General features: G+C 37.6%; 1 protein-coding gene and 1 non-coding gene across 4 annotated transcripts in view; both read right to left on the bottom strand.

Annotated features, from left to right (window-relative positions):
* tsc1b (TSC complex subunit 1b) overlaps positions 1-14,666 on the bottom strand; it is a 30,101-nt gene extending 15,435 nt beyond the window's left edge. For all 3 annotated transcript variants that reach the window (XM_051677624.1, XM_051677625.1, XM_051677626.1), the window contains exons 1-9: positions 14,593-14,666; positions 10,389-10,654; positions 9,721-9,824; positions 5,929-6,081; positions 5,695-5,839; positions 3,887-4,041; positions 3,681-3,754; positions 3,405-3,583; positions 1,631-1,749 (exon numbers count right to left, since the gene is read on the bottom strand). In XM_051677624.1, the coding sequence (XP_051533584.1) occupies positions 1,631-1,749; positions 3,405-3,583; positions 3,681-3,754; positions 3,887-4,041; positions 5,695-5,839; positions 5,929-6,081; positions 9,721-9,824; positions 10,389-10,497 (1,038 nt within the window). In that variant the 5' untranslated portion in view covers positions 10,498-10,654; positions 14,593-14,666. The remainder of the gene's footprint in view (positions 1-1,630; positions 1,750-3,404; positions 3,584-3,680; positions 3,755-3,886; positions 4,042-5,694; positions 5,840-5,928; positions 6,082-9,720; positions 9,825-10,388; positions 10,655-14,592) is intronic.
* Positions 14,667-17,447: 2,781 nt separating this feature from the next.
* trnam-cau (transfer RNA methionine (anticodon CAU)) lies at positions 17,448-17,519 on the bottom strand. The gene has a single exon. It is a non-coding gene; the product is annotated as a tRNA-Met (tRNA).
* Between the last annotated feature and the right edge of the window lie 487 nt (positions 17,520-18,006).

The raw sequence follows: 18,006 nt of genomic DNA, 5'->3' as shown, positions 1-18,006 counted from the left end.
CAGCGTCATTAACGTTGCCAGGGCGACCATTTCTGCGTCAGCTAAGGGATGGCATGTTTTTCTCTTTTTAAAGCCCTGTACACCCACTGTACAGGAATGACTCAACACCTCTCCCTTCCTTTCCTCTCTGCTCCTGAGCCTGCCTGGAGAACAAGGAGATGATTCATAGCGGGGGAGAAGGAGGGGTGCTCTGGTGGGCGAAGGGAAGGGAGTGCTTCAGGGATGGGTGATTTACAGAACAATTGACGAGCTGACAAACAAGAAGGTGGAGGGAGGCAGACACTGGTTCCTTCAATAGAGCTTTGTGGAAGTGTGCCAAACCAGATCATTTTATATTCAGAGCACTGATTCAGTGGGTTCACCCTATGCAGAGGGGAACTGACTTGGGATCAGTGTTTTTTGTTGCTTTTAAAACATTGGCCTGATCACAAACTGTTTAAAGGGAACTGTTTACGGAACGTTAAAAGGTGCAATGTGTAATTTCACCATCACTAGCGGCCCCAAAAGGAAATGTAGCCAAACTTTTTGGTTAAACAAAAATGTAGCCCCAACTAAAACTCACTTTATTGGTTGAGGCAATACTGCCATGTTTGACTGCTCAAACAAACAAATTACAAGTGTTTGGAGCCATGGAACACAACACAGCTGCACACAAAACAGAGAACAGAACTTACTAAACATGTCTGAAGAGTCTGTGGTCGAAAAATCTATGCATTTCTATGCCCAGCCTTATTTTGTAAGTTTTTGGACCGGTGCCAATTCACAGCAGGAGGAGTTACACACACGATGCCGAAAATATAAAACAAGCGATCGATAGAATGTACCGTCACTCATCACAGCTGGTTAGGACAAAAACTCTGATTACCAAAGAAAATATACCTTTTATCGCTTGTCATTTGTCATTTTAGGACACGGTGTGACTGTGGCTGCCTGTAGCCTCCTCTATATGTCTTTATGATTTCAGAGTACTCCGTTCAAAAAAATAAGGCTGGGCATAGAAATGCATAAATTCTTCGACTAAAAACTCTTTAGATGTGTTTAGTAAGTTCTATTCTCTGTTTTGTGTGCAGCTGTGTTGTCGCTATCACTGTGGAGGACCTGTTTTTAGATAAACAATAGAAGTTTTCACTTGAACGCCCCAATGCCGCGAGGGCGCTGTGTGAACTGTTGCTCTCGTGCCCTATCATGAACGAGCACTGGAGATTAACGGTCAGTGAACATTTTTCACTAAATAATACATTCAATTTCGGTTTGTTTCTCACCAAACCTTATCGTATGCTTTTATAACAATCATGAGTCTCATGGAATAATTTATTAGACTTCTGAATTATACTTTTGCATCCTTTTGAAGCTTGAAAATGTAGTCACCATAAACTGCCACTGTATGACATCACTGAGCACAACAATTTTTCACAATTTCTCCCTTTGTGTTAAGAAAAAGAAAGAAAGTTAAATAGGGTTTTAACAACACAGGGGTGAGTAAACAATGATTGAATTTTCATTTTTGGGTGAACTATCCCTTCAAACAAAGTTCTACAATTGTGGAAACTTTCTCAATGACATATAATATGACATATTATATGATATATAATATATATATTATTAAGGTAACAGTTTGGCGGAAACTTACCTGCTGACAGGTTCCAGTGGGGCTGCGATAGGGGGGCTGAGACCCTGAGAAACAGGGCAGGGCCAAGGGAGGGACAACAGGCTGACGAGGGGTAGAGAAATGTGTCGAGGAAGAACTTCCTGCATTGATAAAAAAAATACCATTATTTTGTATAAAAAAGACATCATGCCACTTTCAATGACTGAAAACAGACAATGTCTGTGATTGAATTATTTCTTGTTTTTACGCTGTCCAATCTACAGCTATAATAATCGTCTTCTCGATGCTGTTTTATATGGTCGTGTCTGTGTCGACTGGCAGATAAAAAAAACTTGAGCTAGAGGTAGCAGATGAGGAAAGGGATGTCAAGTCAGATGATTGTAGTTGTTCTAGTTGGTGGATACAAACTGCAGAACACTGCAGTACTATAAGATGTAAAAATATAAATTCCCCATTAACAGCACATTTTATAGAACATAATCATCCAGTTCCATCATTACATTATATAGGTATTGAGAAGGTGTCACTACCAAGAAGAGGTGGGGATTTGGATCAACTCTTGCTAAAATGAGAAGCGTTTTGTATACACAGATTAAAAACTTTGGTGCTGCATGGTTTGAATGTTGATTTTGAATTGAGTTGTTTTTTTTATAAATGAGGAAATGAAATGGAAAAAATCCCACATAATATCCTGGCTTGCAAAGAGTATAAAAATGTATTAAGCAACATTTCGGTCACTTGACCTTCGTCAGGCATGGTCGCTTAATACATTTTGATACTCTTTGCAAGCTAGGATAGTGTGTGTGATTTTTTCCATTTCACTGACTTTGCTACAGCTTGTGTCCGACGCATCTATCAAATACTTCTCAGATGTGCGAGGTTAGTTGTTCATTGATAAATGTGGAAATGAAATGTATTTTGTACACATCTTGAATTGAAGGTTGAAAGTTCTCTATACAATTGATGGTTGTGTGTGTTTACATATATACACATCTCTGAGTGTATGTGTATATGTATGTATATGGTTTGTGTGTAGGGCTCTCTTATGATATGATGTGGTGGCTCTTTAGGATTTAATTGTATCTCATTGTTTTGAATGTGCTTAAGTAATGTTTCTTGTGACGTACAATTCAGCCTGATATCGCAACTGTCTTAACTGGTTGGGACAAGCTCGTTAGCTAATTACTAAACGCCCATTGTGATGTCACTGTATTCACCTGTGTGTAATGACTTACTCCATTTATACTGCTCGCCATTGTGAGGAAACTGTACCTTGACAAAGGCTTGTTGCCGAAACATTGGTAATAAAATAAAATTGTAAGAGAGTGTGCAGTTACATATTTTTCTTTTGAAAGTTTTAGTCCTAACTTGCACCTCCAAACTTAAGGTGTGTGTTTGCTCATGTGTCTCACACTCAAGTTTACCTCCTTCAACCATGCTTCTCATCAACATTGTTTTATATGTGTTAATGGTATTTTGAAGGGTACATGTTAATATAACCATTCATATTAATTATCGTGGTATACCGTATTACAGAATACCGGCACATGTCTAGTAATTACAAATTTGTCATTTAGTTGATATTTCAATCCAACGCGATTTATAGTACATTATAGGTACAGTCTCCAAGAGGTATCCTTGCTCAGGGGCACAATGGTGATTAAAATGGTCATAGTTAATGGATCGCCCCATGCAGAATTCGAACCTACAATCTTTTGGTCACCAGCTAAGGTCTTTCAAAATTCTAAGAAGAATATTTCACTATATGACAAGTTTGCGTTGAAGAGGTTGTAACCATAGCTGCTGTTGAAGTCGCCGTAAGGGCTGGCAGTGCAATCAGCTGGACGTTGCTGTAGATGGGAACAGAAATGCTCAGGCATGGTGGCATAGCCCTCTTCACAGGATGCCTCCTTCGGGTCCAGAGAGACTTTGGCACACTCGATAACAATGTCGTGAATCTCAAATCTTTTCCACCTGTACAAAGAAAAGAGATGATAAGACAGAAGAGTGGCATGGCTATGATATTCCTGGTTAAGCATTTAAATGAGACATGGGTCAGTGTGAAGCTAACCTGCTGGGATCGAGCTCATGGTCCTTGGTTCCAGTCACTAACTCAGGGTGTATTCTGACATGCTCAAGCATTGGCTGAAACACAAACATATACACCATTGTTTAATGTAACATAAGACCAAAAACACCATCATAATCATTAAAAACACCAACTGAAATCATTTAATTTTACACACTCTCAGGAAAATTGTATGAGTGCCAGCTCACCTTGACCACCTCCTCGAAGGTGTCCATGTTCTCCTTCATGCTGTAGTGGGAGCGCAGGTAGGACACAAAGTTGCAAGGGTACATCCCATAGAGCCGATGGAAGAGTGAGTAGACACTGGCATGGAGGTGGATGAGATAAACCTCTGGTACGTGACCTGAAGTTGACAGTGATACATAACTGGTTACTGTCTGAAAGTGTATTTTGCTTCTTGCTTTTAAAGGAATATTCTGGGTTCAATACAAGTTAAGCCCAGTCAACAGCATTTGTGTCATAATCTTTATTACCACAAACATTTATTTAGACTATTTTACATTTGAGCAAAAATCTGGGTTACAGTGATAAGTGAATGGGGGCCAATACGTAAACGTTAAAATACTATTTCACAAGTATACGTACAATATGCGATTTAACATGATTTTAGAGTGATAAAATCACAAACTTTTATATGTAAAGTTATAGCCAATTTTACAACTTCATTGGCATGAAAATGTAATGCCAACAAACTCTAAAACGACTGAAACATTACGATTTAAATAACTTTACAGCTCAAATAATACATGAGTTTTAACAGAAGAAATAATGTAAGTGCTTTTTTTTTTAATTATAAGCTTCACATTTCTACCTTGAAACCCTCAAACAATTGGTCCCATTCACTTCCATTGTAAGTGCTTCACTGTAGCTTCAATTTTTGCTTTTTTTTTTTTTTTAAAGAAAAGGACAGACAAGTGGTTTTTTGGTAATCAACATTATGCCACAAATGCTGTCGATTAAGCTTAACTTGTATTGAACCCAGAATATTCCTTTAAAGGTGCACTCAGTAACTTTTTTCTTTGTGTCATCTTAGATTTACACTGACACCTAGCGGCTTGGATGCAGCATCTAATAAAATAAATAGTTTTCAGTTTCAGATGCCATTGTAGAAATGTAGTATTCACAGTCAGCCATAATTACTTTAATCAATGAGTGAAAGTGTCAAATAACAGGACAGTTACTGAGATTAAGAGAGTAGTATTTGGCTGGTCATGTGAATCTAACATGGCAGCCTCCCATGTACGGACCCTCTGCATGCAGAATAAAACAGCTTTTATAAGGTTACTGATATGACTCAAGTCTTTAATGCGAGTGGTCATGATTTCCTACATTTATTGCAAAATTATAATTCATGTCTTTAGGAGTTAAACTTTTTTAATGGAAAAAAAAAAAAAAACATTCCGAATGCACCTTTAAGTGGGCATATTACCACATTTCTGATCTCTGTGGGAGACTACAAAAATGCAGAGGCTTTCAATGAATAATAATAATAAAATATACTGTACCTTAACCGACAACTTAAAGCCAAACAAAATAAAACATTCCATACACTGCTTGGAGTGTAGGTTTCACACATCTTTTGATCAATGAATTTCCATGACTTTTTTAGTTGTTTGTGGTTAATATATAAGGATGTTTCCAAATAATTTATAGATTGTATTGTATTTTAGTTACCTATCACTGGAAATGACATATTTAGACAATTATACTTGTGTACAAATGTCTCCAATAAGACATCAAATGTTATGAAATTTGTATTTTTACTCTACACAAGAATTTAAAAAGCGCAATATTTAGAAGAAACATATAAGAGCAGAGCAAAGCTAGAAAAATGTATGTTCACTCTAGAAATGCTCATGACTTAAGGTTTGATTCATTTCCATGACATTTCCAGGCCTGAAAATCACAATTTAAAAATTCCCTCATCTTTCCAGGTCATCAGTGATCATGGAAACCCTGTGGATCGCAACTACGAGGAAATGTCCAAACTTCTCACCTGGGTTTCTCAGGTTCCAGGAGGCCAGACGTCCAAATACGTCAAAGAACTCATAGAGATGCTGCTTGCCAGCTTGAGGGATCATGGGTAACAAAGTGATGAGAACCAGGACTCCTGTTATCAAAACCACAACATCTGTGTCTGTCTGTAACACAAAGGAAACACAGAAATACCCTGAGACATGCCAAAAGAGCTTGCGAGTTCTTTCACATGGTTAGCGTTTCATCAACTTACCTTGAGGCATTTGAGGAGAGAGAGCAGTAGTGGATAGCGAGCGATCTTGTGGATCCAAGATGGCTGCTTACGGACAACGTGCCCCAGTAGCGTGAGAGTGGGCAGGCGACAGGGGGCCTTAGCCATGCATTCATTCATTTTATCAAAAAGGTGCTGAGGGAGAGAGGCCAACGGTAAATATTAATGGAAGAAAATGGAAACGCTTCTTAAAGTTGTTCTGAAATGAAGAACTTCAATTATTTAGACTGAGGCAGAGGAGTTAAAATGACTGTTTAAATGAAAGGCTCCTTTAATATTTGTTCATATTTCACAGGTGTTTACTTACCTTAAGACTATGGGCTGGTCTAAATATTATACACACACCTTTTTACTTTGTGTTTATATTTTTTAAAGATGAAGTGTGTAATTTCTGTGCCACTACCAGCACCAAATGGAACTGCAAAAAATAATGATTCCAAAAGTTTTCCAAAATACCGCCAAAAACATAGTCCCTCCCCAAACTCTAGGGCTGCCCCCTAATAGTTGACCAAACGTTAGTTGATGAGAAGAGTCTTGGTCGACCAAGTTTTGATTGACTCCACAGGAAGTGGCGATGTCACACAGTCAGTGACAGAAAGATATGATCATTTACACGGCTGGTCCATGCGGTAATTAATTATGTCGGGCAGGAAATCCAAAGTGTGGGAACATTTCAAGAGGGTAAAGGATGACCCCAAGAAGGTGACATGCAAACTCTGCAGGCAAACGTTCGCCTATCATTCATCGACCTCAAACATGGCTTATCATTTGAAACATGTAAGTAGCCTAACGTTAGCAGCTTAGCATGGCCACTCGCTCTAACGTTAGATAACTTAAGATAAATATGCCTATTAGGCTTATCCAAGTGTTCGTGAGGAGTGGGGAAGCTAAATTAGTACCTTGCTTACTGCATGTTTAACTTACTGTGCATTAGGGTTGGGCGATCTTCTCCATAGTCAGATCGTCCTATCGTCAGCCTGTGAGATTGCCCATACCCGATATGACTGTGTATTGATGAACTGACATCAACTGACAACCGGTATTAGTGCTGGTTGGACGCTAGGTGGTACTATGGGGTAATTTTCGTTAAGCAGGGTTAGGGTTAAGCCTACACAATAAAGCAAGACTCCTTGATTTCAAACTTTGAACTTAATTTTTCAAATGAAACTGGAAAAAAATTAAGTGCAAATAAAATGTGTGTTGTTTAACTTTTTGAAAGATGGCTTTACAACAGCTGTGATGGGCAACATCTCTCTGGCAAAGAACCTACTTCATCTGGGCATTCTCTACTGGTCGGGTATTTCGTTGTCCAGGAAAATACATCATGTGTGTGAATAAATTCATTTTGTTCCCTCCTTCATGAGATATACACACATACATATTATATATATATATATATAAATGAAAAACTTAAATCAAATACATTTCTAAATTCAAACTGCACTCCAGCCATGTCTCCTAAGAAACCAAACTGACCCGGTTGCTAGGAAGGGTAGAGTCACACGGGGTAACCTCCTCGTGGTTGCCATAATGTGGTTTGCTCTCGGTGGGGCACGTGGTGAGTTGTGCGTGGATGTCGCGGAGAATAGCGTGGGCCTCCACACGCGCTATGTCTCTGTGATAACGCGCTCAACAAGCCACATGATAAGATGCACGGATTGATGGTCTCGGACGTGGAGGCAACTGAGATTCATCCTCCACCACCTGGATTGAGGCGAGTCACTATGCCACCACGAGGTCTTAGAGCGCATTGGGAATTGGGCATTCCAAATTGGGGTGAAAAAGGGGAGAACCACCTTTCCATTTACCGTCAGGCAAGTATCCGTCTAAACATGCAGGCAGAAAATTACTTACACAAATGAAGACATAAAAACAATTATAAATGTAAAAATAATCATTATAATGATGATAATAATCACTGAAATATAAATCATGGTTCGAGATGAACGTGTTTTTGTATTATTTTATGTTTTAATCACAGATGTAGGCTATATGCTGCAGAGTTGTGGTCGCAATGAACTGCTCTGTGGAAATAAAGCGAACTAAACTCAAAGCACCTCCTGAGCCGAGACGTTTGAGGTCATTTGCAGCACTTATAGACGACACTGTTCTTGCAAATAAAAAATTCAGAAGACAAAAACAAAGAAAGAGTGAGAACCTTTACATGCATGTGTTCCACGAGACTGTACGCCTCCGTACAAACAGCGTGTCATATGCGCATAGACGGCTTTTCTGTCATCTGTTCTTAATAATATAATATAGTGTTTCTTCAAGCGCGTGTCTGTGTGCCATGGGGCAAATTATTTGTAATATTAATTTGATAATAATAGCCTAATAATAATAATAGTAATATTATTAATAATAATAAAATACATTAATGGGAAAATGAGCCAAATATCATCTTGACATCGTCAAAGGCATCAGCTATTGGCGATCACTCTGACCATCGTCGATCCCCGAGATCATCGTCTGTCGGCACAACCCTAATGTGCATTTCTCTCTTTAAATTAACAAAATGTTCAGACAGTCTCCTTGCTGGTTTTTCCAACACATTCAGAATCATTACCGCTTTTGCCGGTGTCGCTGCGGCTTGCTTCATGCATGCACTTGTAAAATTTATATTTTAAAGGCTTACTATTACGGTTTTAGTCTGAATGTAGAATAGTGTTAGCAATGTTACTTATAACATTCTTTCTCAGCCCATGGAACTCAAACCATTTTCTAATCCAAACAAAATATTTCAAGTAATTAAATTAATATCATAAACGTGCGACAACTAGTCGACTAATGGCTTAAACTAACGACTACTAGTTGACAAGGAAAATCTTTGGTCGGGGGCAGCCCTACCAAATCCACACCATTGGTTGAGCCAGAAGTTGACACTTTGCAAGTGTCACAGAAGCACAGTGTATACGCTCTTTGGGAAGTCAACCTATGCATGACTTACATTTAAAGAGATAGTAAACCCAAAAATTTAAATTCTCTCATCATTTACTTCCACTGATGCCATCCAAGCTGTGTATGACTTTCTTTCTTCTGCTGAACACACACAAAGGTTTTTGGAAGAATATCGCAGCTCTATGGGTCCATACATTGCAAGTGAATGGTAACCAAATCTTTTAAGCTCCAAAAAGGAGATAAAGTCAGCATAAAAATAATCCATACGACTCCAGTGGTTTAATCCATGTCTTTTGAAGTGATCCTGTTGGTTTTGGGTTAGAACAGACCAAATGGATTAAACCACTGGAGTCGTATGGATTACTTTTATGCTGACTTTATATCGTTTTTGGAGCCTTTGAAGAACTGGTCACCATTCACTTGCATTGTATGGACCTACAGAGCTGAGATATTCTTCTAAAAATCTTCGTTTGTGTTCTGCAGAAGAAAGAAAGTCATACACATCTGTGATGGCATGAAGGTGAGTAAATGATGAGAGAATGAAACAGATTATTAAAAATAATTTTGATTTGTAAACAAATCATTAGAAGAGAACTGACTCAGAAGAATGATTCAAATAGGACATCACATTTTACTCTTAACAAAATAAATGTCTAGCTCATTAAATATTTAAGACCAAGGACAAAAGCTAGAAAAATATACATTTACAAGACTTTTACATGACTTTTAAGATTGTATTAATTTCAATGACTTTTCCATGCCTGGAAAACACCATTTTAAATGTCCCTGATTTTCCAGGTTTTCTATGACCATGGGAAAGCTAAAGATCCATCTTTGCCATCTAGCAATTCAAGAAGCTAAATAGTGGTCAGCCACCTTATCGTGCGGCTCCCTCACTGAGGACAGGATGTGCACAGCCTGGGCAGAGTTGGTCTCTAGGAAATAGTCCACCAAACCATTCAGCAGCATGGACCCCCGATCTGCAAAACATGAACTGACATCAACTAACAATCATGCAATAAAAGACAGCAGGGAGTTAGTCATGAAGGGTGAAACTTATGTCAATTAGTTTGACAAAAAAAAAAAAAAAAAAAAACCTTCCCAAAGGGTGCCCAACTTACAGAACCTAACTACGAGCAATAGTTTAACTTAAAGCTGAAGTGTGCCATTTTTGCACCTCTAGCATCATCAAACAGAATTGCGAAAAAAAGGCTGTTTTCTGATATTGTTCTCCATTGATCCAAACCAGTTTTACTCTGTTTTTCTTTCTTTCTGGGAAACACAAAAGGAGATGTTAGGCAAAATTAGTAACCAATCCCTTTTACTGTATGGAAAAAAAAATGCAATGAAAATGAATAGTGGCCTAACATCTCCTGTTGTGTTCCACAGAAGAAAGTCATGAGGGTGAATAAATAACTACAGAATTTTCATCTTCTGGTGAACAATCCCTTTAAGCTGGGACAGGAGAAAGTTAATATACTCTATATAAAAAAAAAAAACACACACTTCAGCTCTAAGTTTGATGTAGGATATTTCATGGGGACCTGTGTTGAGGTGTTCATTGATAAGGCCCTTGATCTCGTCCAGCTGGTGAAGGTCAGAGGTCTCCAGAAGAGGGAGCAGGTCCCCCACGTTCAGCTGTTCCCTGGACATGATGGTAATGACAGCGCAGTAGGGTTCGGAGGCGGGTGTCTAAGAAACGGACTAGGGAGGGGGGAAGGTCTCTCAGACGTCACTCTCACAGCAGCCCGTGTTCTGTCCAGCTTGGAGGGGTCCCTGGGGTGCCCGACAAAACGGTCTCCAGGCACCACTGCAAGAGACATTTAGGGCTGACATTCATTCTCGTCCAGAAGTACCCAACATGATGAAATATTTATGAGAACATTTTGCAGTTCCTACCTTTCTTAAGTTAACTTCTAAGTTTAAAGTGAGAAAAACACCTTTTTTTTTCATTTTTTTTTTTTTTTTTACAGTTTTCACAGAATTATAACACACCATTATAATCGCATTTGGCCATCAGCAACATCAACTGTAATAATGTGGGTTCAAGATAATGCAATAGTGTAAGCTGCACTCTACCAGTGGTACATAAATTCATAAAAATTGGGCCCATTTTTCATGTTGGGTGTTGGAGGCTAATCAAACTGACTTGGATGCCAAAAACGAGATTCAGCAGTTTGTTGCAGCATGCAAGATTCACATGTTAAGACATGTTCTTGCACAGTCACAACAAAAGATGACAGTTGTTGCACCAGCCTGAGGCTAGGCCAATGCCTTGCTGTAATCCATGCTCAAAGCAAATTCATAATGAAACCAGAGAAATGTCTTAATGGTCTGATTACAATAGACTATATTCTACAAGGACAATGTGTATTAACATGCAATAGACAATACACTGTAATAGGGCTGAGATGGCAGTATATTGAAGGTGTGGAGTGGATTTGAACTATGAAGGTAATATGGTAGCATGTATTCCCATCAGTCGTTCTGATTTTACGTGCCCTGCCAACATTTTTACTGGCCCATGCACAAATATGTTTACTATCTGTTTTTAGCAAAAAAAATGTATGCGTCAGGAAAAAAAAAAAAAAAATTAATGTTGAGTTCTTTATAGTAAATTGCTACGTAACTTCAAGACTTCAAGATACTTTTTGCTGGAAAATTATGGCATATGGTGTGCAAAACATTGATTCGTTTATAATTTTCAACCTGAAGTTTTTCCCCTAGGATTTTTTTCATTAGCGGTGCAGTTGTGCACTTGTCCACAAGTCTGGGCCTGTATTTACGTGCATCACTGGAGGAACAAAACAGCTGTTTTACCTTTTGTATTAAGCCATGAGATAATAAAGGCTTTTTAATTAATAAGAGTGCCATGGTTATCCAGCTTTTAGTTTTTTAGACTATTATGAACCCTTGACCATAAAGCACTTTAAATTTATATTCCACCCTGGAAGCACTCTCTACTGTGGGACATTGTTTGAGTGTTTTTACATCATTTAAGCTAGCAAGCTAATAAAATTTGATACCATCACATGCCTACAACCAAGTTGTAAAATTGGATATAACTTAACACAGAAAAGTTAAGTGATTTTATCACCCTAAAATCATGTTAACATGCATATTGATAACATCTTGTGGCTTTACTTTTAAAACAGTGACTATTTTAACATTTACAAATTGGCCCCATTCACTTCCATTGTAAGTGCATCATTGTAACCCAGATTTTTGCTTTTTTAAAGAAAAGGAGGGGCAAGACAAATTATGGTAATCAACATTATGCCACAAATTCTGTCGATTGAGCTTAACTTGTATTGAATCCGGAAAATTCCTTTAGGCTCGAGAGTAACGTGAATCATGTGAGTCACCAAGACCAAGTTGACAGCCTGGCATGCAAATGAACAACTGCTGAGAGACCATCTCCTTGCTGGAGACCATTACACAAGGCACTGCTCTTAATAGTGCCCAACCGATTTATCAGCCAGCCGATATTAGCCTTTCACAGATATAACGCTATCGGCGTATATTACCGATATATGCACAGATACGAAAACTTTTTTCAGAACATATAATGCAGAAAACAATGCTTTAGAATTGGTGTCATAACGTAGTTTGTCCAGCAGAGTGCGCTTAACACCACTGTTTACAGAGCTGAACTGATGGTGGTTCTGCAGACTGTGCGGAGTTAAGCGGTGCAGAGTTAAGCGGTGTCTTCACGGTAAGTTGCTAACTAGTTTGTGAAATACATACTGGAAAGTTAATAAACAATGACTCCATCATTTTCCCTTTTCAATATAACTAATATAACATTAACCCTGTCCCTGACAATCACATCTGTTTGCTGTTAGCCAGCTATAGTTTGTCAGTGCAGTCAGTAACGTAGCAGATTGAAAGGTAAGCAGAGCATCTTTTTGCAGCTCAGCAGACAACGGCGCGGTGGTGGATTGTGTCTGTTGAGTGTTGATTTTATGCTACACTGTTTCGTAGTTGGTGAGACGCAATGCTGGAAAGTAAATAAAGTCCATCTTTTGCTCTCCATGACAACGAGCTTATAGCTAACTAGCTAACCACATAGCTACGTTCATTGCTTGTCAGCTGAGTGAAAGCTAATGTGTAAACATGTATTCACCAAACTGTTTTGTTTAGGAGTCGCAGTTTGGTACCCCCTTCAACCGAACAATTCCAGTCATTGCATTTAGAAAATGTAATATTTAAAAGTCTGGTTTTCCACAGTTGAAAGTTTCCCCTGAATTTGTATAGCAGAATACGGTGTAACAGTGCTGCCGCTGTTTATCTCGTCTCGGCAGGTGTAAATGCTTCTTGTTTTACAACCTGCCCCTATTTGACTGGCAGTATTAAAAGTCAGCATTTGACTGATACTAAACAGTAATACTGATGTTTATTTAGCTATTTATTGTATTTTTATTTATTCTTTATTTAAATGGTCAGCAACTGACTTATACTAAACATACAGTACTGATTTTTTTAAAGCTATTTATTGTATTTTTATTTATTCTTCATTTTCTCAGTGTTCATTTCTAGAATTTCTTGACAATGTATAATAATAATGTCAAATGTTCTTTGATAAAAAGTATTTAAGAAAGCAGCCTTCTGAGTACCTTTGCATAGTCATATCGGTGCAAAATCCACATAGACAAGGTCTGTTTTCATTCCAGCTCAAAAATGATCTATATCGTCTACCATATCTGTAATCGGTCAGGCTCTAGCTCTTAAACATAACTCTATGCAAGATGAGAACCATCTGGGTGATGGCAAACACAGCCAACCAACCCCTCCATGGAAATAACACTGACCGGTTGAAACAAAGCAGTTCTTTGATTAACTTCATGATCGTAGCCTACAAACTAAAAGCATACATCACACTCAAGAGGAAAAACACACTGATATGATGCAGAATGCGACGACCTCTTCACGAACTCTGGCTGTGCCTGACAACTGGAAAGAAGGGCTGTAAACAGCACTATAAAGAAGCTTTATACGACACAATACAAACAAATTCCTTCTAGAAGTTGTGTATAAGTTAAAATGCTCTCTCTTTATACCTGGCCTAAAATCTATATAATGATCTTTTAGATTTAACTTTGTCAAATTATCAAACAGTCAAACTTTTTACTTAACAGTGTTTGAAATTGTGCATTATAAGACTGTGTGCCATAAAGACAAACAAGGCAAAACGTGTGATTGCATCTCAGAATTTGCCTGCAAGACACCAGCAAAAGGTTTTCGGTTCAAAAACCACAGCAGGAAAGCAAAATCCAGTAAATATATATATGCACTTTTGACTATGCATGGTCCAAAATGACAATGCAAACATTTCTTTGCAGCTAGATCTTGTGGTTGAGGCTGCATGCACTGACAGCAGGTCTCTGTGTTAAAATGAGCACTGGCGTAAACAGCTCGCGAGAACAATGGCCAGAATCTGCGAGACTCTCTCTAAATCTGCGCCAAAAAAATTTAATACATCCACATGCATTTTACCTTCCTCCATAAACTCTTACATATGCATGCGCAGATTTGCAGAAATTCGTTTTGAAACTGCATCAATCAACAAGGAGTATGATTTCAGTCAGAGAGAGAGGAGTCTTATTATCCACAAGCTTGAAGCAAATAAAAATGACGTCTGACAAACTCTATAAAGCACAAAAAATATTGAGAGGCAAAGACATCTAACATAACAGCTGTCGCTGGACATGATAAGAAAAAAATGCATCGTTTAATAAAGCTGTTTACCTGTTAAAGCAACTGCACTCCACAGGGCGCCGCCATCTTGAACACCTCACAACCCCTCCCTTCGCTGTCACCCTCCGCAACTGCTCATGAGAAATAATCCCTCAGCGCTCATAAACACGTCTGCATCGTTTAACAGAACTTTGATATTTTGACGTGAATAGCCTCAAAAATTACCTACAATCATATGTTATGAATATTGTGAATGTGACGCAAGTAAGGCTCACGTTTGAAAGTTTTGGAGTGATCCTGCAGTTAGGGCCTGGATGGTTTTTCTGAAGGGTGGAGGGATGCAGTGTGCTGTAATGCGGTTCTCGCCTCGTGCCGCTGAATCGGACCAAGAAACAGCTGCTCATAATCGAATTACGCATTTTGAAAAATATTTTTTTAAATCATTTTTATAAATGATTAGCTAAATATATAAATAACTTATACATATCATCACAAAAATATTTAGTTGATTCTGATTACATTTTAAGAAACATTGATTATTATTACATTGATTCAATTTAAGTATTTGAAATAAAAGGATAACAGTGTTTTATATGGTTAGAAAAGAAATATGCTCACATAAAAGCTCAAATGCCTCGTTTAGAAGGCAAATAATGCCCCTCAATAATAAAGAGCATTAAAGGAATATTACAGTTTTAAGACAAGTAAAGCTCAGTCGACAGCATGTGTGGCATAATGTTGATTACCATAAAAATTAATTTCGATTCGTTTTTCCTTTTCTTAAAAAAAAAAAAAATAAAAAAAATCGAGGTTACAGTAAGTCACTTACAATGGAAGTTAATGGGGCCAATTTTTTACACATAGTTTAAACACAGAAATGTAAAGCTTATAATTTTATAAAAGCACATACATTCTGTTAAAACTATTATTTGAGCTGTAAAATTTTTTAAATCGTTTTACGGCAGTTTTGGGGGTTCAGTGTTTACGTCGTAACATCGTCATGGCAAAGAAGTTGTAAAATTGGATATAGTTTTATACAGAAAAGGTTAGCAAGCTATTTTATCACACTAAAATCATGTTAACATGCATATTGTTCACGTTTTGTGGCAATACTGTTGAAACAGTGATTATTTTAATATTTACGGATTGGCCCCATTCACTTTCAATGTAAGTGCCTCTCCCAGAATATTATTGTTATTATTATTATTAATAATAATTTTTAAATTGTTATGAGGGACAAGTCGAATTTAATTTTTGTGGTAATCAACAATTGTGCCACAAATGCTGTCGATTGAGCTTAACTTTTATTGAACTCGGAATATTCCTTTAATATGTAGCCTATTGTTAACCTGTAAGGTGATAGTAGGCCTATGTGTGATGTGCATTTATATTGTGTGCTTTGTTGCAGCATAAAATTAACTTTATTTGAATTTTACCTAAAAGACTTAAAATGCATATGATACTGCATGAAATAAAATTCGAATTCTCATATAAAGACAACAGGTATAATTTGCATTTGGATCCAAACCTGTCTGGAACTCATGTCCGAGAAGTCCACGAGAATCTAGATCAATAATTTTCATACCATGTGAAAGTATTTGTACTAGACTGTCTGTTCAGTACATATCATCAGTTTGGCCTTGAATTTATATCCTTACTTTTCCTTCTGCCTGATAAAAAAGAGAACGAATATAAGACGAGAATAAAATCAGTGGTACATCTGCAGAGCAGGCACAATGTATGAATGTGGGTGTGATGTCTGTTTTTTTGTGCAGACTTCCCTCTAGTGGTTAAACATGTTATAAACATCTATTTAGTTCCATCAGTGATTTATTCCTTTAAAATAGTCCAGATTGTGCAAATCAAAAATCTCAATCCTTTCCAAGTTTGCAACACTCAATCACATCAAACAGTGGTGTGTTGCTACCTGTTACATGGCTTTTATAATCATTTGAACCTTTGTAATGCATAGCCTACTGTACTGAATGAATGGTACTTGTGTCTGGCTGCTGCTGAATTTAGTACCAATCAATCTCTAAAGCTCTCTGTAAATGTATTCTTCATTAGTTTCATTCAGTTGTCAAGTTTCTGTTTCAAAGTGACTAACAGTGCTTTAACAACACATATCTTTTCTGGAGTAACACAGGGTTAAAGAAATAGTTCACCCAAAAATAAAAATGTAATTTAATCACCCTCATGCCATCCCAAATGTGTGTGACTTTCTTTCTCCTGCTGAACACAAACACATTTTTAGAGGAAAATCTCAGCTCTGTAGGTCCATACAGTGCAAGTGAAGCATGGCCAGAACTTTGAAGAACCAAAAAGCATATAAAGGCAGTATAAAAGAAAATTGATATGACTTCAGTGATTAAATCCATGTCTTCAGAAGCAATATGATAGGTGTGGGTGAGAAACAGATCAATATTTAAGTCATTTTACACTATATATTCTCCTCCCTGCCCAAAAGATGCCAATATGTACAAAGAAGGTGAATCACCAAAAACAGTAGAGGAAGAATATGAAAGTGAAAGTGGAGATTTATAGTAATCTCCATTTATGTCTATCACTCCTGAAGACATAGATTTAACCACTGGATTCGTATGGATTACTTTTATGCTGCCTTTATGTGCTTTTTGGAGCTTCAAAGATTTGGACCCTGTTGACTTGCATTGAATGGACCTACAGAGATGAGATATTTTTTTTAAATCTTTGTGTTCAGCAGAAGAAATAAAGTCACATTTGAATGGCATGGGGGTGAGTAAATTACGAGAGAATGTTCATTTTTGGGTGAACTATCCCTTTAAGTGCTTTGAACACAACAGATACGTTATGCATACAGTGTGTGAACCACGAACCTTTTCTTTAAGACATAAACATTACTAAATTAAACACTTCCAAAAATACACTAGCAGAGGATGGTTTCGATCCATCGACCTCTGGGTTATGGGCCCAGCACGCTTCCGCTGCGCCACTCTGCTTACGTATATATACGGGGGAACGACCTGAATCTTTTTCAGATGAGTCTACCTCAGTCAGTATACTCTCTTTTTTTTTTCAAAATGTTATACAGTCCTAGTTAATTATATAGGACTGTAAGTGGACTGTAGCCTTTTAAACGCTTATCGTTAATAATTCAATCTGCTTTAAGCTTGATTGAGGTGTGCCCAGCTATGAACATAATATTTTTATCTACACAAACTGTCCACAGGGTGGCGTATGAACTGTAATATAGTGCGCTTGCCAAAAACAACTGTACTATGGAATTGATCACCAGTAAATCTTTAAATTTACATTGTTTAGTGGAGGAACATACATGCAGGGCAACACATTTACAATACTACATTTAAAGATTTGCATTTAAAACATTTAGTACTCTTGAAGCGTCCAGCGTTTAAGATTAACACAGAACAATTTAGTCGGCTAATTGTGCTTTTAATAACCAAATATCTCTTAAAACGCCTAAAG

This window comes from Myxocyprinus asiaticus, chromosome 38, assembly GCF_019703515.2.
Source record: "Myxocyprinus asiaticus isolate MX2 ecotype Aquarium Trade chromosome 38, UBuf_Myxa_2, whole genome shotgun sequence".
Taxonomy (NCBI): Eukaryota; Metazoa; Chordata; class Actinopteri; order Cypriniformes; family Catostomidae; genus Myxocyprinus; species Myxocyprinus asiaticus.
Note: the sequence above shows the minus strand (reverse complement) of the source record. Positions and strands in the feature narration are given on the sequence as shown.